General features: G+C 46.6%; 1 protein-coding gene across 16 annotated transcripts in view; it reads left to right on the top strand.

Annotated features, from left to right (window-relative positions):
* CUEDC1 (CUE domain containing 1) overlaps positions 1-27,824 on the top strand; it is a 56,994-nt gene that overhangs the window by 22,892 nt on the left and 6,278 nt on the right. For 9 of the 16 annotated variants that reach the window (XM_083480094.1, XM_083480090.1, XM_083480091.1 and 6 more), the window contains 6 exons: positions 13,252-13,377; positions 16,207-16,844; positions 20,179-20,306; positions 24,561-24,687; positions 26,506-26,689; positions 27,340-27,423. In XM_083480094.1, coding sequence (XP_083336220.1) covers positions 16,554-16,844; positions 20,179-20,306; positions 24,561-24,687; positions 26,506-26,689; positions 27,340-27,423 — 814 coding nt within the window. In that variant the 5' untranslated portion in view covers positions 13,252-13,377; positions 16,207-16,553. Of the gene's footprint in view, positions 1-13,251; positions 13,378-14,565; positions 14,786-15,196; positions 15,215-16,206; positions 16,845-20,178; positions 20,307-24,560; positions 24,688-26,505; positions 26,690-27,339; positions 27,424-27,824 lie in introns of those variants that run through there. The other 7 variants (XM_083480087.1, XM_083480082.1, XM_083480089.1 and 4 more) reach the window with 2 other exon arrangements.

The raw sequence follows: 27,824 nt of genomic DNA, 5'->3' as shown, positions 1-27,824 counted from the left end.
CTGCAATAGTAAATGATGATGATGATGATGATGATAATAATAATAATAATAAATTATTATTATTTATCTGGACCCTGCCCATCCGACTGGGTTTCCCCAGCAACTCTGGGCTACTTTATTATTGTTGTTGTTGTTATTATTATTATTATTATTAGTAGTAGTAGTAGTAGTTATTGCATTTATATACTGCTCTATACCTACAGGTCTCAGGGCAGTTCCAAGGATAAAATTAGAATATAAAACCACAAAATACATAATCAAAATTAAAAACAACAGCAACCAGAGTGTTTAGGACAGGCATAGGCAAACTCGGCCCTCCAGATGTTTTGGGACTACAACTCCCATCATCCCTAGCTAACAGGACCAGTGGTCAGGGATGATGGGAATTGTAGTCCCAAAGCATCTGAATGGCCGAGTTTGCCTGTGCCTGGGTTAGGAGAACGCCTATAAGAAAGCACAATGGCTTTTTTTCCTTAAAAAAACGTTTAGGTGTACTCTCATTTTGACTCAAGAAAACCACCATTTTATAGTTCAGATCGGGGGAAATAAATACAGCAAATGGACAAAAGTACAAAGATTCACAAAATGTTTAGGGATATACGTACCCCTGTGTCCCTCCTCCCCCCTGGAGGAAAAAAAAAGCACTGAGAAAGCACCCTGGCTTAACCTAGTCCTAGTTAAGTTAACTGGCTGCATCTTTGCCTGGTGTTTTGGATACTCGTCTCTCTGTGATTTCTCCTTCCAGCAAGGATGAATTGGTCCACCAATGGAACAAGATTGCTGGTGGGGCAACCTGCCACATAGGTGCAGTTGGACAGGACGCTCCAGCATTTGCTGGGCTCTAGCAGCTGTTGCACAGGGTGAGGAAGCAGACGCTTGTACCTGTCAAGCAGCAACAGTTGGAGATCGTGGAGGTTTGCCACGGAGCAGCAATTACGATACAGCCTGGCTTCCTATAATATCTCAACATGGGTGCATTTGTCAACAAGAGAAGATCAATAGGAGGTTGTCAGATTTCCTACGCCTAGAGAAACGGGATCTTTAAATTCACTCTTCTTCTTTTGTTTGTTTTCTTTCTCTTTGACAATTTTTAAAGCTGTGTGCTCTCGGCCTTGATGATCAGTGTGCAGGTGGGGGGAGGGAAGATGGGAAATTTGGAGCTTATTGGGGCTTGACTCTATAAAACCAGCTTAGTTTGACCAGTCGGCTCTGCTGGGGAACATGGACGGTCTGCTGAATGAGGAATGCTGAAAGGAGGAAAAAGGAACCTCTTAGAACTGCCTTCTTCTATAGATCCTTGCCTTTTCTCTTAAGAGCTGCATGCTACCCAAAAATGGGACTATAACTGCTGTAATAGCTTTATATGTTGGCTGTCTCTCCAGGAAATAAACCAAACCCAGATGCATGGGATAAACCCTTTTTCTTTTAAAAACACCCCCACTATGAGCCATTTCTATTTGCAAGACAGTAGGAGGATTGTTTGTTCCATAGGCTTCTTTTGAAGACCTGATTCACTCTTGGCAATGCCAACTAAGCCCCCAAACCTATCTATTGTCATGAAATATGAGCCAGGGTTCAATTGTAGCGTTAAAAGAGTTGCTGTGACTTGGAATGTGTGATGTAATAATGTGTGGAGTTCCTTTCCATTGTTCCTGCAAAACCAAAGCTGCCCTCCATGTATCTGACGTTTTTATTTGGGAGGGGGGTTTTTGGGAGAGAGAGGGGGGGGGGAATTCAACATGGATGTGAGCCCCAGCACTTATCTTTACAAATTAGCTGCACATTTTCTGTCTGTCAAAAGAGGAGTGAGGCTAGCTTCATGTTGTCAGGGATGGGCAACCTGAGTTTCAGGGCCAGATGTGACCATCCAGTATTCTCTATCTGGCCCTTAGGCCTCCTTCCAGGCCACGCCCCCGTCCCTAACTACACCCCTCACTGGGCCTAGTATAATACATTTTTAAATGTACAGTGCAGATGGGGCCTTAGCCATGTCTACTCGTTTTGGTGGGTGAATAGCTCTAATTGGATACCACCCTTTGGTTATTAAATCTTTGCCACCAAGTGGAAGGTGCCATTTTGGATTCTTTGCTTCAGGCTCCACCCCATTTCTGGCTCCTCCCCTCGCACTTTCTTTCACATTATTGCCTTATTAAGTGCAGAAGGACCCAGCTTTACTCGTGGCAATAGAACATGAGTATTCATGTGCACTCTTGTATTATTATTATGCTGGTGTGGTTTTTTAATGTGGTTTTCCATATTGTGTGCTTACTGTTTAATTCTGCAGTTATTTTTGCAAGCAGGGCATTATTATTATTATTATTATTATTATTATTATTTATTATGATAAGCCAATAATGTAAGACCTAAATGACTTGCCTTCTGCTTCCCAAGCATTAGGCTGGTGGGTCTGAATTAAGCAGGTTGTGTCTCTCTGCATAATGAATAGCTTTAAATCTTTCCCCTTAGACCTTAATGGACAGAGCCCTGTCCTGCTTAAATAATTTACAGTGCCCATAAATGAGAGGGTTTTCTCTCTCCCCCCCCCCCAACTCTTTTCAAACTGCACACATTCTGTTTCCATAGAAACACATGCAGTCTTTCTGCTTTTGCCTCGCCTTCGGCAAATCAATAATGGTTTATTTCTCTTTTCCTACACACACACACACACACACACACACACACCTCCTGCCTTTTAAGGCCTTCTATGGAGGCCTTGGGAAGGAGAGAGAGAGATGTCAAAGGCACGGTTCCCTTTTGCACTCTGTGGGATAACTTTGTGGTGTAGAGCCTGGGGGGGGGGGTTTCTGAGCAGCAATTGACCCACCGGTGTGATTAAGAAGTGGCGGTTTTATTTGCACATTATACTGCAACCCACCTCCCCTCCCCGTGAACTGCTGCTGGCTGAGGACAACCCAAAGCTCTTGGATCCTCGAAGGACCACCGCCATGAGGAACAGGCCCATTTATAAGTCAGGCCCCCTCCAATGTACAGGGGCGGCACTGTATAAACGCATTGCCTTTATGATTTGTGAGAAATTCCACAGTCAGAGCTACAGGGTCCTGTTTCCTTTTGTACAAGAGAGCTCTGATGATTTATTGTATCCTCGGGGAACATAGGAAGCTGCCTTATTCCTAGTCAGACCATTGCTCCATCTGGCTCCGTATTGTCATCAGAGCAGCCCTCCAGGGTTTCAGACAGGAGTCTTTCGCAGCTGGGGAATTGAACCGAGGACCTTTTGCATGCAAAGCTTGTGCTGTGCCACTTATTGGAAGGCTCTGCAAAACAGGCAGGAAAATGGTTGTTTCTGCGTTGTTGGTTTCTCAGAGAGCAACAGTGCCCCTCCCTCTTCCCCTGCGCTTCATGGCTTCGGCTGCTTCTGGCTCAGCTAAACTCCCAGCTCCGTGTCCAGATATAAGTGTTTGTAGATGCACCGCAGGTGAAAATGCCCTGATGGATGTCTCATTCCAAAGGCCAGGGGGAGAGATTCCAAGGCCATCAAGGTATGGGGAGATGCTTCCGTTAGGTAGCTGCCTACCTGTTAAGTTTAGCAGGCAAAACTATAGCAAAGGCTCATTTTGATGAGTAAGTAAAGTACCCATACTTAGAACAACATGAAAGCCAGTTCCTCACATTCCAACCCTTCCCATCTTGCTGTTTTGTTCCCCACCTCATCCATCCCTGGGCAACTGCAGTTTTGAACCTGTTTTGTAGGTTCTTGCATTAAAATCATCACACAGGATGGTGTTTTGTTTGTTTTTTAAAATCCCACAGTCATTGCCCTGTGAATAAGGTGCAGACATTTAGTCAATCAGGATGCTTTTAATTAATCAATTGGATGGATTGGCTAAATGTTTGCCTCCTTTAAATTGTATGTGTATTAGTGCCAGTGGGGTTTTTTCTGTTGCTACACTTCAGTATGGCGTTCTGGCACCTTTAAAAAAAAATCCTTATTATTATTTATTGAAATTACCTGCCACTTTGTTTACTAAACTTAATTCAAAGCGACTTACAAACATACACTAAAACCAACGTAAAGGTAAAACGGAATAAAAGCTAAAATGCATTCACATTTATAAAGAGGCAGGACTAAGACATTCTGCTCACTGAAGGAGGAGGTCAAAGGCCTGGTGGAAAAGAAATGTTCTTGCCTGGCGTCCAGATACAGGTAATGATGGCGCCAAGTGTGTCTCACTGGGGGGAACATTCCATAAGCAGGGGGCCACTACTGAGCAGGCCTGTTCTTCTGTTGACACCCTCTATACTCCCTTGGAGGGGAAATGGGAGAGAAGGCCCTCTGGTGACTAATGGGGGTCCGGGTTGGTTCATGCGAAAAGAGGCGGTCCTTGCGGTATTGTGTCTTGACCCGCTTAAGGCTTTGTAGGTCAAAACTTAAACTGAGCCCAGAAAACTAAGTGGAAACTAGTGCGGTCAAGCCTGAATTGGTGTTATGTGCTCAGACCATCTTCTGTTGGTCAGCAGTTTGACTGCAGTTGCCAAACTGTCTTCAAAGGCAGACCTACATATAATGCATTGCAGTGATCTAACCTAGAGGTTAGAAGGGTGTAGACAACAGAAGCAGGGTTGATGCTCCAAATTGTTACTTCCCTCCCCACTGAATGGGCCAACTTTGGCAAGGGGTAGGCCCACCAACCTGTCAATCATCTGATGTCATAATGATAGTAGATAATTGACACTCGTGGAGGTGGGGGCAGATGGCGCACATGAGTAGACGTTCGACTCTTCACCTGTTGGACAGGGAATTCAGTCCTGCTTTCTTCAGATTTGGGTGTGTGAGGGAGTTCTGTGCATGGTACCCCCTCATGCACCCAAATTGAGGAGGATTCAGCTCCCCTCCTCCATCAGCTAACTGGTTCGGTGTTGGTGTGTGATAATCCTGTCTTATGCCGGCTTTGTGTTACTGAAGCAGACTTTGAGTTACCCGCACCCCTATTTCTGTGTTACAAAGCACTGAGTATTGCCTTCACATTCTCGCCGTCCTCCCTTCTTGTAAATCTTATTTCATGTTTGAATTCCCTCAGCTATTTCAAGAATGTCATCCTACTGAGGTCAGATTACTTTCCCATGCAATGTATAGAGAGAGCAAGCCTGCGAGGCATGGCACTTTTCAATTAAGTCCCTCTACTTTTCTCAATTAATTTCTTAATTTAGAAGTATAGGAGGCTGGAATTCCAGTATGGATCAGCAACACATCAGTCACAAGATACAAAGGGGGAGGGGGACCCCCCCCAGACTTCAGATATTTTTAGAAGCTGTTCTAGAGAGGGTCAATGCCCCCAAACACAGTTTTCTGAAAGCCAGATGTGGTTGTTTGGGTCCTTGCCTTCGTAGCATTGAAGTATTGCTTTTTTTAAGACATAAATTTACATTGTGGCTTGAGAGTTGAGCAAATAAGGTGGCAAGACAGATGCTCAGCTAGTGGGGAGGGGGGAAGACGCCCACATTCTCCAGGAATGGAGAGACACAGGTTCAAATCCCTGACTAGTCTTGGACCCTGGACCCCAAGGAGGAGACACTGTTTTCCCTGTGTGGCAGGTAACCCAGAGCAGCCGTAGGAACAGAGAGCCTCTGAACAGAGAGGGAGAAAGGTTGTTTTCTGCTGCTCCAGAGAAGCGGACAAGGAGCAATGGATCCAAACTACAAGAAAGAAGATTCCACCTAAACATTAGGAAGAACTTCCTGACAGTAAGAGCTGTTCGACAGTGGAATTTGCTGCCAAGGAGTGTGGTGGAGTCTCCTCCTTTGGAGGTCTTTAAGCAGAGGCTTGACAATCATATGTCAGGAGTGCTCTGATGGTGTTTCCTGCTTGGCAGGGGGTTGGACTCGATGGCTCTTGTGGTCTCTTCCAACTCTATGATTCTATGATCCTTCCCACAGTTGCTCCAGCAAAAGTGCTGCCTGGTGACTAACTGTAGGAGGCTAGTAAAACCATGTCATTTTCTAGATCCCCTGATCTTCTTTGTATGCCCATTCTTTCCATTGCTGTGGTTGGTATCAGTTTGTTCATTTGTTCTCTCAGCTTCTTTTCCCCACTTTGAGGAATACAGACAAACTCTACAATTTGCCATTGGTTCTGCATTTCCTGATGGAGCTTTTACTCTGCTGTGGAGTCTTGGAGGATCAATTCTTGTTGGAAAAGTGTGTGTGTGTGTGTGTGTGTGTGTGTGTGTGCCTGGTTGTCCCCAGAGGGCTTGCCCATTTCATTTCCTCCTGATTGCTTTGTGTCCCTGCCCCCCGGCAACTAGCTTAGTCTCTGCAGCTTAATATATGGCTGAACGGCATTAACAAGGGATCACTCAGGTGCTTTTATTTTATGAGAGTTAGAGGCCAGCACTCTCCTCCTCCTTCCCCATGTTTTGATGCCACGGCAGCAATGCTCTGAACTGGCACCGGATAACCAGGAGCTGCCATTTTAATTTGCCACAATGCCCCAGAGCAATAGTCCTTCAGTTGCATTGTGGGTAATTTAAATGGTGGCTCTCAGACTCGAGACTGTTTTGAAATGGAGGGAGAGAGGCCAAGCAGGTGTTGGTTTGATATGTTGCCACCAAGAGCCTTGTAAGCAAGGTCTGGCCTTCATAGTAATGACACCCTCAGTGTGGTGAGCAAGAATTTGGGCCTCTGCTTGTGACATATATGGTTTTGCCCTTCTCACTGAAAGTGAGTGGCTGGCCCAAGGTCACTCAAAGAGCTTCATGGTTAGGTCTTCTACCTTAGAATCATAGAATTGTAGAGTTGGAAGGAACTCCAAGGGCCATCTAGTCCAACCTCCTGCAACCTTCTGTGATTTTGAAGGTGAACACAAAGCTACTTCAGCAAGTCATTAAATGTCTTACCCTTTCTGGTCTCCTGTCATTTAGCAGCACTTCTAGGGATGGGGGATAAATTAGATCCGGTTTGCATTTAAAGGCGAACCTACCTAATTCACAGTCCCCAAAACAGTACCTGAACTGAAACACAGTCATTCTTCAAAATGGGCTCGTGTTTAAATTTTGCAATTCAGTTCTCCAGCTAAGGAATGTGTACAGAATGCGTATATTGGTGAAAATACATGATATTAGGCGAAACTGTTTTGCAAACATGTGCCTATTAGGAGAAATTCTCACTACAAAAAAATAAAATAAAAATAAATTGGAAACTTATATGCAGATGTGGAGAACTGAAGCCTGGAAAAATAAGAAACGGAGAGACGCTGAAATTGACAGTTCTAAGGAGAGGCTCTTTGGTACAACACTGAGCTTGGTAGGCTTAGGAGGTTCGTTTTTGCAGCCTTCTGCTCACTGTGTGTGGGGGATTATGCTCCCAGCCCTGGTAAGGAGGACAGAGGGGAGTTTCCACGACCGGCCTCTGCCACCTCTGCAAACCAAAGACAGGTGTTCGAGGTCTGAGCCGACGTGGTATTAAATGCTTTGGACTCCCACATACGAAGATCAGCTGTCAGGAATCCGCACAACTCACGCAGGCCTGCCCCCAGGTCCACTGCACGATGACGCAAAGGACAGGGAGCCAAATGTATGCCATGGATGTGTGACCCAGTTTTGCCTTTCAGAGGGAACGTCTTGTCAACTTTTTGCTGGTGTGAACTGCTTGTAGCGACGCCATTCCTCAGAATTCAGCTGCTGCTCCAGAGTCTTGAGGGGTTACGTCTGGGAGGGCATGTGTGGTTTGCATGCATCTTCTTTTTATTGGCAAATACATCCATGCTGGCACAAGGCCACATCCACACCAACCACACTCTCATACCTCTTTAAACTGTCATGGCTTTCCCCAAAGCATCCTGGGGGACAGGTGCTCAGAGTTGTGTGGAGACCCATGTTCCCCTCACAGAGCTACAATTCCCAGAGTTCCCTGCAAAGAGGGATGAATTCATCATCATCATCATTTTTTATTTCTATCTTACAATACTCAAGGCGGTTTACAAGCTGAAGAAACAAAAAATGTACATCTTATAACAATCTAATGCAATACAAAAATGTGATAATAAAACATAACTTTAAAATAGGCAACCTCCTTCAAAAAAGTATCATTCAACAATCATTAGAATAGTATAAAATAATAATATCAACATATAAAAGTTAAACAGAAATCCACTCAACAGCTACAATAATATCTAAGCTATAATCAATTAAACAACGGCAAGCCACAGTACCTAAAACAATACACATTGAGAAGCAGAGAGTGGGGCAAGGCAGGTGGAAGGAGGCCTTGCCTGGTGGAGTCTCTCCCCTCACAGAATTGTTAAACTACTGTGGGGGATTATAGCTCTGGGATCTAAGTGTCTAGGAAGCTGCCTTATCAGTAGGCCAGATCAGTGACCCATCTAGCCCAATATTTGCTATAGTGACTAGCAGCTAATCTCTAGACTTTCAAGACAAGTTTACCTCATTCAATCAGGGACTTTCCGCATGCAAACCCAGATGCTTTTCCTGTCTCAGCCGGCTGGTGGCCCTCTCCATGCCAGCGAATTGGTGCTGTAGAGTTCACTCCCGCAAGTGGTAGTTACAGCCACCAACTTGGATGGCTTTAAAAGAGGACCTGGACAAATTCACGGAGGATGAATCTGTCAGTGGCTCTCAGCCACAATGGTCATGCTCTGCCTTCATGGTCGGGGGCAGTAATGCTTGTGAATACCAGTTTCTGGAAAAGCAGGGGAGAGGGCTCTTGTATTCAAGCCCTTCTTGAGGATTTCCCACATGCATTTGGTTGGCGGCTGTGAGGATGCTGGACTAGATGAGCCATTATTCATTATTTAGTATATTTCTATACCGCCCTTCATCCGAGGATCTTGACAGGGCGGTTTACAATACGAAAACACAAAAATGCACACCATACTAACAAACAGAAACAATAACCCCCCACAGTATTTTACTGTTCTTGTGTTATGTTCAATTCAGTTAAAATATCAACAGCTTCTGTTTTTCTACTTCTACTGGTCAGCTGTTCTCCGGATGCAACTGCTGGCTTCATCTCGCTTTTTTAATATTTAGCAGTCATTTATGCCTTCCTTTACAGGCATTTTTAAAAAGTGCTTCCTTAATGTTGTTCCATTGATCCCCTTCTTAAATTGGAGGGCTGGAAAGCTAATCAGTTCATGTGGAATGGGATTGGTTTACAAATAATTAGCAGGGGATTTTGTGCCAAATACCAGAAGCTAGGAGGAAAACCCCACAGCAGAATATTTAAGTTGATGGACATGGTCTCTTAGCCAGATTTTTAAACTAAATGGTTGAAATGTCCCCGTCCCCCCCGCTAAAACACTCTGTGATTTTTGTTTGCTTGCGTAGAATAATGGCTTCCAACCTGTGAGCAGCAAGGCTTCCATGCCACTCCATAATGAAGTGCCATAATGATCAGGTGACGTGGCCATGGATAGCAATTGGTGGAGGGGAGGAGCCAAATGGCAGGTGGTCTTAGCTGAGCCAATGGGGGGGTCCCTCCCTGTCTCACCTCTTCCTCATTGACGCCACCCAGCCTCTGCTTAAAAACTGCCAATGAAGGCGAGTCCGCCACTTCCCATGGGAGTCTATTCCACTGTCAATCAGCTCTTATTGTCAGAAAGTTCCTATATTGTCAGAATCTCCTGTCTTGTAACTTGACTCCATTGTTTCAGGTCCTGCCCTCCAGAGCAGTTGAAAATGAGCTTGCTGTATCTTCCATGTGACAGCCCTTTAGATATTTGAAAATGTCTATCATATCTCCTCTCAGTCTCCTCTTTACCAGGCCAAACATACCCAACTCACTCAACCATTCCTCATAAGACATGGTTTCAAAAACCCTTTATCATCTAGGTTGCCCTTGTCTGCAAACGTTCCAGCTTGCCAACATCCTTCTTAAACTGTGGTGTCCAGAACTGAACACAGTACTCTAGGTGTGGTCTGACTAAGGCACAGTAGAATAGTACTATTACTTCCCTTGATCTGGACACTTAACTTCTGTTGATGCAGCCTAGGATAGTGCTCATTAACTGTTTGCTGCTGCATCAAACCCGTCTCCTCGCTTTGTCCTGGGGCAGGCACCCACCAGCATCAAAAACAAGGTTCCTGCTGGCGAGCACATTTCTGGTCTCTTGTGCAAGGGTTCCTGAGAATTTCCAACATTTCTTTGCACTGGAATGGGTGGAATAGCTTTGAATGGAGCGCGTGGGAGGCTTTATTGGCCCGATGAAAACCTGCACACATGCCAAAAGCTGTGAATGAACAGTTAACATGCCAGTGCGGGGGGAGAAGCATGTGTTCAAGGGCCCTCTATGAGGCATTCGTGGACAAATTGCAGAAGGGCGCAATATGGTTTTGATCCGTTTTGAAAAATGGCAGCGGGTGCGTGCCAGGTTTTTTTCTAGGGCCGTCTGCGTAATGGTGAGGGTGATTATTATCCAGGCGCTGTTCTGTATTATCCAAGTGGGAGGGATGGAATGACATAGAAACCGTGAACACCTAGCTGTTTCCAGCAACAGGGGTGGGGGGCAGGGGGTTTACATTGAAATAATGCCAGGCGAGCAACCAGGTTGCTGCATTTCAGGGTATGAGAGAGAATAATTCCCCATCTTGCTGGGAGCCAACAGCTGTGCTACAGCTGTAATCCTGCTCTGATTGACCTCCGTGCTTAGAGACTGCCAGATGCCGAGGGCAAGCAGCAGAGAATGCCCCATCTCCCTGTAAGCTGCTGGGTGCAGAGAAAAACGCTGGACTGGATGGGACCTTTTGGCCTAGTCCAGCAGGGTTGTCTTCTTATAAGCCCCAGGAGAGAGTGCCTAGAACAGGAGTGGGGATCCTCAAGCCCTGGGGGGCTGAATGTGGCCCTCCAGGCATTTCTGCCTGGCCCTCAGAACTCCCCCTGGGCCAGGCAGAGGTTTGTTCCAGCTCTGCCTGGAGATGTAGTGGATTGAACCTTGGACCTTCTGAATGTGAAGCAGATAGCCCAGTTGGTTAGAGCATGGTGCTGATAATGCCAAGGTTGCAGGTTCAATTCCCATTTGGGACAGCTGCATATTCCTGCATTGCAAGGGGGTTGGACTAGATGATCCTCAGGGTCCCTTTGAACTCTACAATCCTTCCTTCCTTCCTTCCTTCCTTCCTTCCTTCCTTCCTTCCTTCCTTCCTTCTTGTCGCTGAGCCCACTCTTTTGAGCTAAGACACTTTTCTGATAAGTAAACTGCGAAGTCCCATCGCCTTTGCTGGACTGCCTCTTTCTGGAGGCGTGCTAAATTCACGTCCACCGGTGAGCAATACAAAGCAAAAGTTGTTTCTGCAAGTGAGCACTCGGAACAGGATGCAAAAGAGACACGGGTGAACCAGTTTTGTTCCTCTGCGAGCTTGTAATAACCCGCTCCGCGGCACCTTGGAGATGTTCACTTAATTGAATTCAGTCTGCCGTCAGCTTAACGTCCCTTTGCTTGGTTGTTAATGAGGCTGGTACTAAGGCTCCTTGGCTCCTTCCCCAGCCTGCAGCAGGAAAGCTCCAAAGGCTTGCATGGAAATGTTCAATTTGCTTGGACTATTCTTTGAAATCCATTCAAAAGGCAAAGCATCTGCAAGGCAGATGAACATTGGGCCTGCAGAGAAGTAGCCACCTTGAAACATAACAGAAGTGGTTTGGGGTTTTGGGTTTTTTTTTTAAAGGACCTTTCCAGATGTCTTTTATTGTGCATTCATGATTATTTGTGATCACAATGGTTTGGGGGCAGGTGTATGCAATCCCACTTTGTTCCTGCAAAAGTTTTGAAGCAGTCATGCTGCCTTTATTTCCAATTGGTGGCTTTTGCATAACTTCCTGCTGAAGCGCTGTAACTTTATATGAAGAAGAAGAAGAAGAGTTTGGATTTGATATCCCGCCTTTCACTCCCTTTAAGGAGTCTCAAAGTGGCTAACATTCTCCTTTCCCTTCCTCCCCCACAACAAACACTCTGTGAGGTGAGTGGGGCTGAGAGACTTCAGAGAAGTGTGACTGGCCCAAGGTCACCCAGCAGCTGCATGTGGAGGAGCAGAGACGCGAACCCGGTTCCCCAGATTACGAGACTACCGCTCTAACCACTACACCACACTGGCTCTCACCACAGATGTTCTGCTTTCATGGTGCTGTAGCGGAGGAGTGACCCTCCCGACGGCAAAAATGTGATAACATCAGGGAATCGTCACAGAACAACTCATAAAGTTGAGTGATGTGTGGATGGTCCAGTGTATTGGTGGTCCAGAATATTGGTGGTCCACCACCGATGCACTGTTACTGCATCAATGACGTGATGCAGAATACTCATGGCAAGAAAACAACAACCCTTTAGCCTGGAGGTATTTGGCCCAGTGTGTTTTTAAAAGCCACATCACTGTGGGACAACCTCCCATGCTCAACCCAACTTTCTCACCAGAGTGTCTTCGTATGAAGGTTGGTGACCAAGCCGCTTGGTTGAGAACAAACTCGCATATGAAGCAGGAGAAAAGCCACACCCCACCCAAGGCCTAGTCTCTGCAGCGCCCATGCTCTGTGTAAAAACTGGACTGGAACTGTTCCATGCTCTGCTAATCTGGAACACATAAAACCTGGTCTGGATTCCCTTAACATTGCAACCACCACCACCTCCCAGAATAAGGGCCACACCAGGAGTGTTTGTTCGAGGAGGATCTTGGGTATAGTCATGCAATGCCGGTGGCATCAAATTTGCCCTCCAATGGCACTCCCCCGAGGATTCTGGGTTATTTCAGAGGGTCCCAGCTGGAACTGCCTGTGGTTTCTTTATTTTCTGGCTAGTGGAGCAGGGAGCTGGTGCTTAATCTATGAGACTCCCTGCTCAAGACCCATTGAGCAGAATGGCCCTGTGGATTATGCCCCATGGGTCAGACCACTCTGTGGATCCTTTAACAACCTTTGACAAATCATTTTCTAGTTACTGCCAACATGTGATAAAAGAAAGCTCTCTAATATTTCCTGAGTACGGCAGGTATGAAGAAATTGCGATAGCATATTTACAAGATGTAATAATGGTGCTTGGAACAACTTTAATATTAATCGCCAGTCTGCAAACTGTCACTGCCTTGCAACACCCCCACCTAGGTTTCCCACAATTTGAAATAGCAAAATGCACCCTGAATTCCCGCTGAAAGTTGTTGGGGAAGGTTTGTCTACATAGTTTTGTTGGTGGGGGTCTTTTTTTGCAGTTTTACTTTCCTTGCGAAACATTCCCCCACAACCATTCAGCAAACTAAGGAATGACATAGCACTAACACAAGCATTTTCTTACAGGTTGCTATGGTTCCCCCACTCTCGGTCTGAACAGGCAATGAAAGAATCTCCCTCTCTTGGTAACAAGTAGCTTTCCTGGAATTGCTGGAGAATGAGATGGCGGTGCTGCCCCTGTGAATTATCCCGGTAAGTCTTCTATGTATTCCAAAACAGTTCAGCTGAAAACACAAGGTTTCCCCCCTCTAATAAATTCATTTTATAAGAAGAGACCTGCGGTGACAGGCCATAATCAAAATCATAATTTAATTGAAAAATCTGCTGGGTTATACAGTCTTCAGTAAGCACCAGAAGTTCTGGCCTCAGCTGCATGACATCGGACCCACAATGGCCCCTGGTGGCTATGAGCTGTGCATCTGAGTCGTGGGGGGAAGAGTATAGGCAGCTGGTGCAAGCTTATGAGCAGCACGGTTAGGGGCTGGCTGCACTCTGCCCCCAAGAGCAGCCTCCAGGACAGGGCAAAAAGGACCAGTTAGGGAAGCCTCCCTTTTCTGGAATCAAAAAAGAGCCCTGCTAGATGAGACCAGAGGTCTCTCTAGGCCAGTGTTTATCAATTTGCAAGGTTTTTCTTTTTCATGACGATTCATCAGCATTTCAATGCAAATGCCCTCTGTACATTCTACCTGGCCCTCAGAGCTCTCTCTGGCCCTCACCACTCACTGGCCCTGCTTCACACCCCTGCAGTTCTCTGCCCATAGAGCAGTGCTTTCCAAACTTGGGTCTCTAGCTGTTGTTGGACTACAACACCCATCATCCCTGACCACAAGTCCTACAAGCTAGGGATGATGGGAATTGTAGTCCAATAATAGTTGGGGACCCAAGTTTTGCAGGGAGTCCCATAGTGGGCGGAATTGGAGCAGACGACAGGCAAAGCTGACTCATTCTCCTTTTGTCCCCATCCTCTTCCCCATTATGGGACGCGGGTGGCGCTATGGGACGCGGGTGGCGCTGTGGGTAAAACCTCAGTGCCTAGGACTTGCCGATCGTATGGTTGGCGGTTCAAATCCCTGCGGCGGGGTGAGCTCCCGTCGTTCGGTCCCAGCTCCTGCCCACCTAGCAGTTTGAAAGCACGTCAAAGTGCAAGTAGATAAATAGGGACCGCTTTATAGCGGGAAGGTAAACGGCGTTTCCGTGTGCTGCGCTGGTGCTGGCTTGCCAGAGCAGCTTCGTCACGCTGGTCACGTGACCCGGAAGTGTCTTCGGAAGGTGCCGGCTCACGGCCTCTAGAGCGAGATGAGCACGCAACCCTAGAGTCGGACACGACTGGCCCGTACAGGCAGGGGTACCTTTACCTTTACCTTCTTCCCCACTGCCTAGTTCTACAAGGGCATCACAGACTACTGTATAAGGAGGAGGCAGTTGGAAGGCAGGGCCATCTCCTGGACTAGATGTAAGAAGTCAAGCAGGCAGGTGGAGGCTGAGTTCAGACTGAGGTTAGTGGGGCAGCGCCCCACTTGTCCTACCAGACCAGCCTCCCGTGTTTCCAAGAATAATTCAAAGCGTTAAAAGGCTGCAGTTTTATCGCTGACATGAATCGGTTAGTACAAGAACAGAACATCTGTGCATAATATGTATGCGTGATAAGAGAATTGTTAACGCATGGGTAAATTTTGCAGCTTATTGCTTTGCCTAATGGTGTTAAGTCTGCCTGCACGCTGTCTCGCTAAGAGGTTCTAATGACATTTCTTTTTCCTTTGCGTACACACACACACACACTATTAATATGGTTCTATTATCTCGTTGGCTTTTGAAATCTTCTGCCTGCCACGTAATGGAAATGAAATAATGTGATGGAACGCTTCCCCCCCCCCAAAAAAAACCCTGCCCAATTCATTCCTGGTGTAATTTCATCCATCAGTGGAGTCTGTACCAGAAATAAATGGTATTTTCTTTCTGTGTTTTCAAAGGGGGAAAAGGCAATACTAATAATTGAATTGGTGGTGCTTTCTGCTCTTGTGGATTTGAGGTATTTAACAGCAAAGCAAAATACTATGGGTTGCGTCTAGTGTTAAGTCATGCTCAGAGTTAGACCAGTTGAAAATAATGGGCATATTTAACACAGGTCCATTGGGCAGTATCCAGCAAACGCATCCTTTCAGCTCAAGGATTTCTACTTTTGCTGCCTTTTCTTCCCCATTCATGCCCCGTGCCCTTAGTGCTACGTTGAGTAAAACCCACCAACTTCAGTGGGTCAGCTCAGAATAGAACTTGCTTGAATACAACCCTATGAGGCACATTTCTGCAACATGTCCTGATGTATTCTTTTCCTATCCATTTTGTTTCCGTGCGCTTTATATATTTTCTTTTTAACACTGAAATCAACACAACCAACGTAGCAAAAAGAGAGTTGTTTAATTTTCCTGCTATGCAATTGTGGACACATTTATTCATTTATTTTAAATTAGATGCTTGCTGTAGTATCTTCCTCCTTTTTGATGCTGCAAAAATCCACTTCTTGTTTTTTAAACACATTTATATCCAGGCTTGCCAGCCTCTAATTTCAAAAGCAAGAGCCGCAGCTCATTAATAGCACATCTGCCTTGCATGCAGAAGATCCCAGATTCAATCCCCAGTATCTTCAGGGGGGGCTGGGGGAGACTCCCTGTTTGAAACCCTGGAGAACTCCTCCCAGTCAGTGTTGACAATACTGAGCTAGATACCAACAGGTCTGACTCAGTATGATCCTAAAAGTAATGACACACTTGGAGGAGGCAAGAGGCCTAGCCAACACGAAACCTCCCTCTCTCATTATACCAGAACTCAGGGACATCCAATGAAGTAGAAAGTTTGTTTAGATGTTTGAATAAATTTTATTTGAGGATTTCCACCCCCAAACTCAGCTCAAATTCTGCCAATTCCCAGTTGTCTCAGGAGTTGTGTGGGCAGGTGAACTGTTCAAAACCAGCTATCTCTGGTTACATTTCTCACACAAAATAAAAAAATCTTTTTATTTTTCAGTCAAACATGTTTCTGAGGCTCCGGACGCCGTACTGAAGGGCCTTCTCTCGGACTTCCTCCTGTGGTAGATTCACCTTGGTCCGAAATTCTCCAGGCATATTCAGCAGCGTTGCATTTTGGCATCGCCAATGTCCCGCCATTTTGTTGTGGATTACTGGCTAGCGGCGCTGGAAGATGTCGACGTAGCTTCTTGACGACAAATCTGGAAGGCAGACTGTGTGCCTCCTCACCTTTTCTTCCTCCTGGCCTGGGGATTTATACGTTTATTCTCTTTCCTTCCTTTCTACCTCAAAAGCTGGTTTGAAAAAAAAAAAAGTCTAAACATTTTCCAAAAGCAGTTATCAAAAATGACAAGTCTGTTCCGGCGGAGCAGCAGCAATGGCAGCTCAAGGAACGGCTCCTCTGCCCAGGAACTCAACAACAGCCGCCCCGCAAGGCAAGTCCGGCGGCTGGAATTCAACCAGGCCATGGAAGATTTCAAGACTATGTTCCCCAACATGGATTATGACATCATTGAATGTGTCTTGAGGGCGAACAATGGCGCAGTGGATGCCACCATTGACCAGCTGTTGCAGATGAACTTAGATGGCAGCGGATATGACGACAGCTCGGATTCAGATGACAGTATTCCTCCTGAGGTAAACCTCACTGCGTTGTGGAGGCCGTCCGCAAAACGCCCTCTGGTGGACCCCTCCTTATGCTTGCGTGCCATGCCTACCCAACGTGGCAGTGCTTCTTCGATTGCTGCTGGGTGTCCTCTGTTTTTACTGCTGCAGGGCATTGTGGGAAGTGAAAATGGTGGCTGCCCAGCCCAGCAGTGAATACTGGGGGGAATGGGGAAATCCAATGAAAGGTGCCAAGGCTGGTGCCAGCAATGATGCTTTGTGGTAAAACCAGGCCTGGGTGTTTCCTAGCTGATGTTCCAGGGGTCGGCTGTTTTTCTTGTGTGGCGAAAATAAAACCAGAGGATTTGGGGGAGCAGGGAGCTATGGAATCAACAAACTGGACTGTGATTGCTGAGGTGGTGGTTGTATTTTATACCACGCTTTGTCATGCTGCTTGGTTTCTAATCAGTGAATATCCTGTAACTTGCTGCGGAAAGCCTGAAACTTTTTAGACCCCAAATGTTCTGGTTCTCTCCCCTCCCAAAATTTGCTGCATTAATGCCATGTGGTAGCATTGGAGAAGCATTGTGGAATGACTGATAGAGCGGAATAAACCCGCCACTAAATGCACTGTTGCGGCGTGAGGATCGTATTACTTTATAAATCTGTGTTTCGCACTCTACTCCATTTTAAGCCATTTGTTGTTTTCTTCTAGGTTTTAGGATTTTTTTTTTTAAAAATGAACGTTGTGGGGTTTTTCCGCTCCCTCTGTTTTTATATAGATAGCTTAGCAGTTTGCAGTGTATATAGCAGTATATATTTAAAATAAATAAATACACTAGTCCCTGCTGCCCTGCCCCGTCCCATGTTTTGGATTACAACTCCCATCCTCCTGAACCGGGACAGAAAAATTCTATAAAAATATAAGATGAGCTGTGCTGGATCAGGCCAGGGGCCCATCCAGTGCAACATCTTATAATTGCAGTGGCAACCAGATGCAAGTGGGAAGCTCTCAAGCACAATCTGTGCACAGGAGCACTCTCCCGTCTTGTGGTTTCCAGCAACTGGTATTCAGAAGCATAACCAGCCAGGATGAATTTGTCTAGTCCTCTTTTGAGGTCCATCCAATTTGGCGTCCATCACTACCTCCTTCAGGAGCAAGTTCCATAGTTTAACTCTGCACTGCATGAAAAAGTCTATTATCCTGAATGTTCCAACATTCAGCTTCATTGGCCGCCCACGAGCCCCAAACACTACGGCAACCTTTCTTCATAAGGGCTCCATCCTCTTGGTCAGTTTGGTTGCCCTTCCCTGAGCCTTTTCCACACTACAATATCTTTTTTGAGGTGAGGCGCCCATTCCAAATGCGGTCACACCATGGATTTGTATAACAGCATTAGGATATTGGGTTCCTTTTCATACTGGGTCAGTGTCCTTCATTGAGCTCTCTACTCTGACTGACTACAACAGGCATAGGCAAACTCGGCCCTCCAGCTGTTTTGGGACTACAACTCCCATCACCCCTACCTAACAGGACCAGTGGTCAGGGATGATGGGAGTTGTAGTCCCAAAACAGCTGGAGGGCCGAGTTTGCCTATGCCTGGACTGCAAGGTCTCCTGTTCCTAGTCAGCCACTGCCAGTTCAGGACACACGCAGGTTTACGGGTTTGGGGCTCTCCTGTGAATAAATAAGGAGCACAAGAGTTATAGGGCATTAAAGGATAACATCTCCTGCCCCCATGCGGACCTTAAGAATGGCAGTAGGAAAAACTATGTGCATGAGCTTTGCCGTGCAGAAAAAGACAAGGTGGGGGGGGGGAGAGAGAAAGGGGTGGATGACAACATCAGAGCAGCCACGGCGAGATTAAGCCAACGGCCTCACATTCTTTCAAAGCAGATCTGACAAGGGCAGGCTGTGTGTCGCGCTTGGTTAGAGGGACAACTGCAAGCGGGTTTCATGTTGCGTGAATAGCTCGTCGACTATTTGCGGATTTGAAAACATCCTGGCAAGATGATAGCACACGCTCCCTGCTCCAAGGCTGCCAGGATCTCGGTGGAGTTGAAACTCTTCCCCCCCCCCTCTAGTAGCGGGAGAAGTCAGGTGTGGAGGGGCACGTCCTGCCTTGGGGTGACTTAAGGCCAAGTGGCTGGTTGTCTGTCCAGTCTTGGAGTTTCCCCAGGGGTCTACCCGACTCACGGCCCTTGCAAGATGCATTCAGCCCACCAGCTGGGCACGGCGGGGCCTCCAGAGGGCAATGGGAGCCTGGTTGTGTTGTGTGTTTGAGGCTGCAGAAACAGAGGCGGCTGTGAAGCACCTGTCAGGCTCTGAAAGGTGGCTATTGAAGTGTATTTAGCTGTGTGGCATCATAAGATGCTTAGCCTTGCTGTACTGCAGTGTTTTCCAAACTTGGGTCCCCAGCTGTTTTTGGACTACAACTCCCATCATCCCTAGCTAGCAGGACCCAGTGGTCAGGGATGATGAGGGTTGTAGTCCAAAAACAGCTGGCGACCCAAGTTTGGAAAGCATTGCTCTACAGGCAGGGAGCCTCAGGTGCGTGAAGCAGGGCCTGTGAGTGGTGAGGGCCAAGGAGAGTCCTGGGGGCCAGGTAGAATGTATGGAGGGCAACTGCATTGAAATGCTGATGAATTGTCATGAAAAAGAAAAAAATTTCAAATTGCTGCAGAAATGTGGAGAGTGAATTTAGGGTTGGAAAAATGAGAGGCTGAGTGGACGGAAAGTTCTTCCATGACTTGTCCCTTGCTGCCCCCTCCCTTAACCCCCATTTGCTACTTTTAACCTTCAGCTCCTTCTGCAGATCTTTTGAGTTCATTTTTCCTTTGGCCTTCTGCTGTGTCAGTTCCCACTTCCCCCGCCCTTCATCTTATAGAGTTTTAAAACAACAACAAATTAAGAGCTGCCTCCTTTTAGTGAAAGCGAGGAAGCCATAGCCATGAGACCTCAGTGGGGATGCCATAGAATTTGATCAGAAATGGGAACGTAAATTGCCACAATTTATATATTTTTTCGCCTCATGTCGGGAACAGTATTTATGGTTGTATTTTTAGTCTGCAAACCTTATGGAAAGGATTATGTTACTGTCTGTATCGTTTTTGACATTGCCCTTCTACTGAAATGCATTAATATGAATTATGATATCAATTGCACAAGTTTTGGCCCTAGCAGATAGAGAGGCAGGTCTTAGCAGAAGTCAAACTGTAGCAGAAGAGAAACGCTGCTGATTGCAGTGAGCACAATCACGGCCTCCTTTACATCCCTAGTCCTCACCGTTTCTGCACTTCTCGGATCTCTGTAATGTGCAAAGCCATTATAAATTCTGTCTCCTTCTGCCTCTCTCATTTGATTCAGATCTTGGAACGGACTCTAGAACCTGACAGTTCAGATGAAGAGCCGCCTCCGGTTTACTCTCCCCCCTCCTACGACATGCACGTGTTTGACAGACAGTACCCACAGGCTCCCCCGACACCACCTCCCAGGTAAGCAAGCTAAACTCTTATTGGGAGTTCACAAAATTCTAATGCATTTTGTTCAGCAATCAGGCAATTTGCATGAGCTGTCCGTCTGAGGCATAAAGTGCATTGCCTTGCAGGCCTAAGAGCGGAGTGAAAAATAGCTGAATCCACAATATCTGGCCCACTAATCCAGTCTTGCAATTAAGCACTAGCCTGGTAGCCATAGGCAACCAGGAGTTTCATGTAAACAAGTGACCAGGCTGGCAGAGGAGGAATGGAATATTCCATCCTTCCTCTGTGCGTGCCACAGAAACCAAGCAGAGCGAAGCCCCCCTCCTCTGCACACAGTCCGTGGAGATTAGGAGAGCAGGGCAGGATGTTAGAAGCAGGGGTTTCATCACCAGCTGGAGATCACAGGCCTTTGGAAGCTACTCCCCTCCCGCCCCATCTTCAGCTAAAAGCAAGCTGCTAAGAGGATGCTTGAATGCAGGGACTCTCCTGGGCTGTGTGGAACCGTCTGCTGTTTGCATCTCGGGGTGATGGAGGATTCCCACGCAAACAGAAACTGCTGCAGTTCGTGTTTTTGTCTGTAGCCAGGAACGGAAATAATGCAGTTATACAAATCTATAGTGCGGCCGTATTTGGAATATTGTTCTCCGTTGTGGTTGCCTCACTTCAAAAACGGTATTGTGGACTTGCAAAGGGTTCAGAAAAGGGCGCCCCAAACGATCAAGGGGATGATCCCCTTTGGGTCTTTTTAGTTTGGAGGAAAGGTGAATAAGAGGTGACATGAAGCAAGTTCATAAAATGATACATGACATAGAGCAACTAGATAGAGAAAGGTTTTTCTCCCTCTCTCATCAAACTAGAATCCACGGAAGCTGAACGCTGGAACATTCAGGACAAATAAAGGAAAGTTCTTGTTCATGCAGCACAGTGTTAAACTATGGTACTCCCTGCCACAGGAGGGACTGGTGGCCACCGACTTGGATGGCATTAAAAGAGGATTAGACAAATTGGTAGAGGAGGAGGGAGGCTATCAGTGGCTACAAGCCGTGCTGGCTATACTCTGTCTGTACCGTCAGAAGCAGGAATGCTTCTGAAAACCAGTTGCTGGAAACCACAGGAGGAGATCATGTTTTTTTTACTCAAATCCTGCTTGACCGTTTCCCACAGGCATCTGGCTGGCCACTGTGAGAACAGGATGGTGGACTAGATGGGCCACTGGCCAGATTCAGCAGGCTCTTCTTACGAGCCAAGCCAATGCGATCTGCGTTCCTCCACACAGTTGTTGTTTTTAAGTCCCCAAACAATATGTAATTAATGACTTTATTTCAGCACATTGTGACGTTTCCTTTACCTTGAAATAAGTGCCAAGTTAAAAAGCAGACAGTGAGATGGAATAATGTAGTATTTAGCAGAAACTGAACTGCAGAGGAACAGAAACATTGCTGATCTTTATGGATACAGGACAGAATGGAAATCACTGCCTTCTGACATCCCTTTTTGCATCCTGATATCCAAGGTGAGGAGCAGCACAGCTCTCATCTGTAAAGCAAAGGGGGGGGGAGAGGTTTGAGCCCCAATTTGAGGAAGGGCTGAGCCCCTGGCCCACTTTGACTTGGGATCGCTCCCCAATTTGAGGAGGCGTGTTTGCATCCTTGACAGCATCTCCACCCCCGGCTTCAGTTACCTGCTCACTACCCTCTCTTTTTAAAAACCCTGTCCTAATGAAGACACTAACCTGTGTATACAGTCATAATTGCCTCTTGCCGCCCTCTCTGACTTTCATGCTCCAATGAAGGGGCCGTGAAGGGGAATTCCCAGCCTTGAGACGCTCACTTATTAGCAGCTGCGAGCCGAGCCAAGATCTGAAATATAGCAGAGCCTGGGTCCCTGTGGCGTTCTTTCCTCATTTTTTCCTCTCCTTCTTTGGCTTTGAGCCCTCTTCCACGAGTTGGCCTCCTTCGCGTGTGCCAGTTAAGGGAGCCTAGGCTACTTTCCTCTCCCTTCTCTCGAAATCCTGGCACAGCGGAGAGACCAGATCTCGATGGGTGTTCTCAGACTCCTGCCTCGGCCTTCAGAGTTTGTTGAGTTTCTTTTCATAGAATCATAGTTGGAAGGGACTCAAACTCTATCTAGTACAACCCCCTGCAATTCATTGTGTGGAGATTTTCCTTCCAAAAAGAACCAAGGACCCTGTTACAGATAGGTAGCCGTGTTGGTCTGCCATAGTCAAAATAAAAAAAGTCCTTCCAGTAGCACCTTAAAGACCAACTAAGTTAGTTCTTGGTATGAGCTTTCGTGTGCAGGCACACTTCTTCAGATACACAGCAGTGTGTATCTGAAGAAGTGTGCATGCACACGAAAGCTCATACCAAGAACTAACTTAGTTGGTCTTTAAGGTGCTACTGGAAGGAATTTTTTTATTTTAACCAAGGACCCTGTTTTTGTTTTTTTGCAGGTGCATTCTGCAACATGCTACTGACACAAAAATAATAGTTTGCCACTTAGGTCTTCAACCAGTGGGTCAGGACAAAGCTTTTGCCACCATGTTGGTGTCTACATAAAGCTCACCAGAGCACTCTATGACGTGTCTGGGCTAGATGTAAATGTCTGATGTGACACTCATTTTATCAATTTCTATGAGTGCTGTGTTGTGGCAAAGGAAAGGCATAAGCCTTTTCCAATAAGATACGCATTTCTGATCAGTCATATCCCCCACTTTCCTGTGGCTACGCCTGCAGTGAGGGAGTTCTCTATGGAGCAAGGGCACTCGGTTCACTTTCTAGTCTGCTCCTGTGGCTTTTCGAGACTCCTCGTAGAATGGAATTTTGCTGGGAACTAGCTTGCAGAAAGCTGGACCATCAAGAAGGCTGATCGCCGAAGAATTGATGCTTTTGAATTATGGTGCTGGAGGAGACTCTTCAGAGTCCCATGGACTGCAAAAAGATCAAACCTCTCCATTCTGAAGGAAATCAGCCCTGAGTGCTCACTGGAAGGACGGATCCTGAAGCTGAGACTCCAATACTTTGGCCACCTCATGAGAAGACTCCCTGGAAAAGACCCTGATGTTGGGAAAGATGGAGGGCACAAGGAGAAGGGGACAACAGAGGACGAGATGGTTGCTCAGTGTTCTCGAAGCTACCAGCATGAGTTTGACCAAACTGCGGGAGGCAGTGGAAGACAGGAGTGCCTGGCATGCTCTGGTCCATGGGGTCACGAAGAGTCGGACACGACTAAACGACTAAACAACAACAACAGCTTGCAGAAGTGTCAGCTGTGGTGAGGCAGCTTGGTTGCCATCATAGCAGCAGTGGCAGCCCAGGAAGTGACAGCAAGAGTCTGTTAGCTGCAGGAGGTTAGAGTTTCTGGAGGGAGAAGGGCTGCCATGTTTGTTTGTTTATTTATTTTTCATTCATTTCATTTCTATACCACTTCATATCAAATAAAAAAAAAATTAAAAATCTCAAAGCGGCTTACAATCTGCATTAAAACATCAAATAAAACAGTCCAGAGTTAAACGTTATGGAAGAAAGTCAAATATAAAGTATACATTCAAAGCAGCATAATCAATGGGAGACAAAAATATTATCTTAAAAGATTTCAGAAGGAAACATTACAAAGGAGGTCAAGTGCAAGAATGCACATGTAAAGCAGCGAAGTTAACCCCCCCCCATTAATCTCAACATTTCAAATGAAAACCTTACTAATGGAAATCAAATATAAAACACATGTTTAAAAGAGCATAATTAGCAAGAGACTAAAAATATTTTCTTACAGCTGTTGCTGTCCTGCCAATGGTGGTACATGGCTGGTGGCAGCTGTGGAAGATCAGGCTTCGATGACCTGGGTCTGCACTAAGAGACATCCAAGATGTCTCTGGCCTCTAACAGCTTCAGCTTTTGTAGCTGGAGTCAGTCCGGGCTTCGCCCTCCCAGGCCAAGTGGGAGAAGGCCTGCAAGGCAGGGAGCACGTCATCCAGGACTCCCTGCAACTTGAAATTTCGTTGGGTCAGGGGAAATCCGGTAGGAGCATAGGAAGCTGCCTTCTTCCAAGTCAAGACCACTGGTCCATCTAGTTCTGTATTGTCTACACTGACTGGCAGCAGATCTGGTGTTTCAGGGAAGAATCTCTCCCACTCCTACCTGGAGATGCCCAACAAGGGTTGGGCATGGGGACTTCTGTATGCAGAGCAGATGCTCTAATAGTCTGCTACTAGGTTTCAAAGCTTTGCCTTAATATGCCTCCCCCCCCCCCCCGCTGTTGACCCTGCAGGAACGATATCCAGAATTCCAGTGGCCCCCAAGCGCAAAGGCGGTACCGGAACTGGAATCCACCGTTGCTAGGCAACCTTCCTGATGACTTCCTTCGCATCTTACCCCAGCAAATGGAAAAGGTGCAGGTAGGGTGGATATAACTTTCTATATTTGGGCTATGAGTTCAATATATCGACAAGGTCCGTTCAGTGTTTCGGCCTTTCAGGGCATTGGATAGCTCAGCAACTTGGGATTGTGTGTGTGCATGTTGCCACAAGCTTTTGAACCACACTTCAGCTCTCCTCAATTTGCACATAGGCCTTAATAGTTCAGGTACCACCCGCTGAACAATATAAATGCTTCTGGGACATTCTTGTTCCCTGATCTCAGCAACTCAGAAGTCATAGAATTGTAGAGTTGGGAGGTACCAAAAGGGTCATCTATTCCAACCCCCTGCAATGCAGGAATCTTTCACCCAAGGTGGGGCTCGAACCCATGACGCTGAGATCTCATGAGTCTCATGCTCTACCACCTGAGCTATCCCTCAGGTCCTTGCTGCTTCCTCCATTCCCTTCCCCCTCTTCTGCCTTCTCCATCCTGCCCTGCTTGACCCAGAAGTAGCTGTGTCTGACACTGTCATTCCTCCAGTCCTTGAAGTCCCTTTTCCTGCCCTTTTGGGTTAGTTTTAGGAGCAGGGTTCAGATCTAAGCTTCAAGTAACGCATTCAATTTTATACGTAATCATAGCACCCCAGGGGGGTATTTTATTACTTGTAACCATTCCAGATCAGATTGGATGGCAACCCTGTGAACCTGATCTTTAAAAGATCTGTTTCAATGAAGGAGGATTCAGGAGAGAGGAGAACTCCCAAGGAAAACCAATAATGTTGAATGTAGTGTGCAAGCCTTTAGAAGCGGCTTCCTCAACCTCAGCCCTCTAGATGTTTTTGGCCTACAACTCCCATCATCCCTAGCTAGCAGGACCAGTGGTCAGGGATGATGGGAATTGTAGTCTCAAAACATCTGGAGGGCCGAGGTTGAGGAAGCCTGCTTTAGAGTTAGGCAAGTTGTTGCTATGGTTGTTGTTTTTTATTTGCTTCATTTATATCCCACCCTTTTCTCCAAGGAGCCGTACGTTGTTCTCTCTGCCCCCACTTTATCATCGCAACAACCCTGTGAGCTAAGTTAGGCTGAGAGGCAACAACTGGCCCAAGGTTGCCCTGTGAGCTTCATAGCTGAGTGGGGATTAGAACCCTGATCTCTCAGGTCCTAGTCCAACACTCTAACCATTATGCCACACTGAGATCAAAAGCTGAGCCTTTTCATTTGCCCCAAGAGACACAGTTTAGGCGGTGCTGTGTTTGGAAGAGAGGAGACTTGTGGGTTTAGGGCCAATCTGGGCATCCAGCATCAGATGCCCGCCTCAAAATGTAGTCTCCCACCAAGCATCTAAAAAGCGTTAAGTTTGGAGTGTATGATTTGGAGAGGAAATGCCGTGGGCAAGAGAACAACACTTTACCCTGTTTCCTGCATTCCTCTCCCCCAGTTCCCGCCCCCCCCCCCGACCAAATCACACACTCCCAGTCCTACTTTTTAGAGTAGGCAGAGATCTGGTTCTCCACTGAACACCTAGTTTTGCTTATTATGTGGACTGAAAAATGAAGCCTTGTGGATTTGAGTCCTCAGAGTGACAGCTTCATGTGTTATGTTTTGGGGGAGGGCAGGTAAAGGTGTACACGCAAGATTTTTTTTTTAAGTGTCTATTTAAAAGAAAGTATGAATGCTGCAAACCTAGGTTAGCAAAATGCATGCATCATACAGGTGCAGCCATATTGGGGGGGGGCTGGGTCCGATGGGTTGGGGCTCTGGGCTCTGGGTCACTGTGGTGGTCATGGGTTTGCTGCCCTGTGAAGCCTGCCGTCCCTAGCCATTCCTTCTCTCTCTGTACGCAAATGCCCTCTCCAGAGTCCGCAAAGCTGCCACCAAAAAACAGCAAGCCCAGGAAGCCAGAGGGCCCACGGCTCATTGGACCAGGAGAGGAAGTGGAAGCAGTATCTAGAAGATGAGCGGATCGCGCTCGTCCTGCAGAATGAGGAGTTTATGAAGGAGCTGCAGAGGAACCGAGATTTCCTTCTGGCCCTTGAGAGAGGTAATGGCATATTTCAGAATCTTATGGTGCTCTGTTTGTTTGTTTCTTTTTTTGTAGGAATGTGGATTTTCTTTTAGCCAACCAATTTTATGAACGGTCCCCCTCCCCGTTTTATTTATGTTTTTATTACTGTTGTCATTTTGGTGTAGTCTGCTCTGCTGTATTTTTTAGGAAACAGGTGTTTTATATATATGACAGCACACATAAAAGAACATTCCTCAACACAGAGTCTTATCTGAGGCAGAGCAGCAAAAGCCTATCAGTATAGAAAGGTCTTGACCGGGCATAGGCAAACTCGGCCCTCCAGATGTTTTGGGACTACAATTCCCATCATCCCTGACCACTGGTCCTGTTAGCTAGGGGTCATGGGAGTTGTAGTCCCAAAACATCTGGAGGGCTGAGTTTGCCTATGCCTGGTCTTGACTGACCAATGGCAAATGGCAGAGAGTGGGCCATTTGAACCTCAAGCAGCAAGGAATTCCATTGAGGATTGACCTGAATGCAAGGCAGCAGGTCTTCCACTGAGCTACAGTGCCTGAATGGAAATCAAACCCAGACCACAGCAGGGAAACTGCCAAATCCTGACCACTTGACTGCCAGTTTGTGACACTCATGCATTTCCTTCTCTTACTTTTTTGGTCGCCATCTAGATCGATTGAAGTATGAGTCGAAGAAATCCAAGATGAGCAGCGTTGCCCTCACTAATGATGTTGCTTTCACCTCTGTAATATCAGGTATTACCCCCCAATAGTTCCCCCCCCCCAAAGGACGGATGTTAGCTTTGGGTCAGCTGCCAGAATGTAAGGGTGCAAATCCAGTAAAAAATTATTCCAGTTCAATCAGTACTTTGACTATGCAGGTGTGGCCAATGACTGGCTCAAGGTCACTCAGAAGAGCTTTGTCTCCATATAAGAATTTGAACCTGAGTGTCCCCACCCCCCCAGGCCTTGTTTGACACCAACAGTTAAGCTGTGTACGGGGAAGCTTTCTTTTGAGCATTTGGCACGCTTTGAATTTTGAGAGAGTGCTGGGGGTGCCAGTCACAAAATGGCTGCTATGGGGGGCGTGGCATAACACAAAATGGCTGCCGATGGTAACACAGAATTAGACAGTCACTCCTGACAAATTTAGGCTT

This window comes from Podarcis liolepis, assembly GCF_965112155.1.
Source record: "Podarcis liolepis genome assembly, chromosome: 16".
NCBI lineage: Eukaryota > Metazoa > Chordata > Lepidosauria > Squamata > Lacertidae > Podarcis > Podarcis liolepis.
This window is presented reverse-complemented; position numbering and strand designations above follow the sequence as displayed.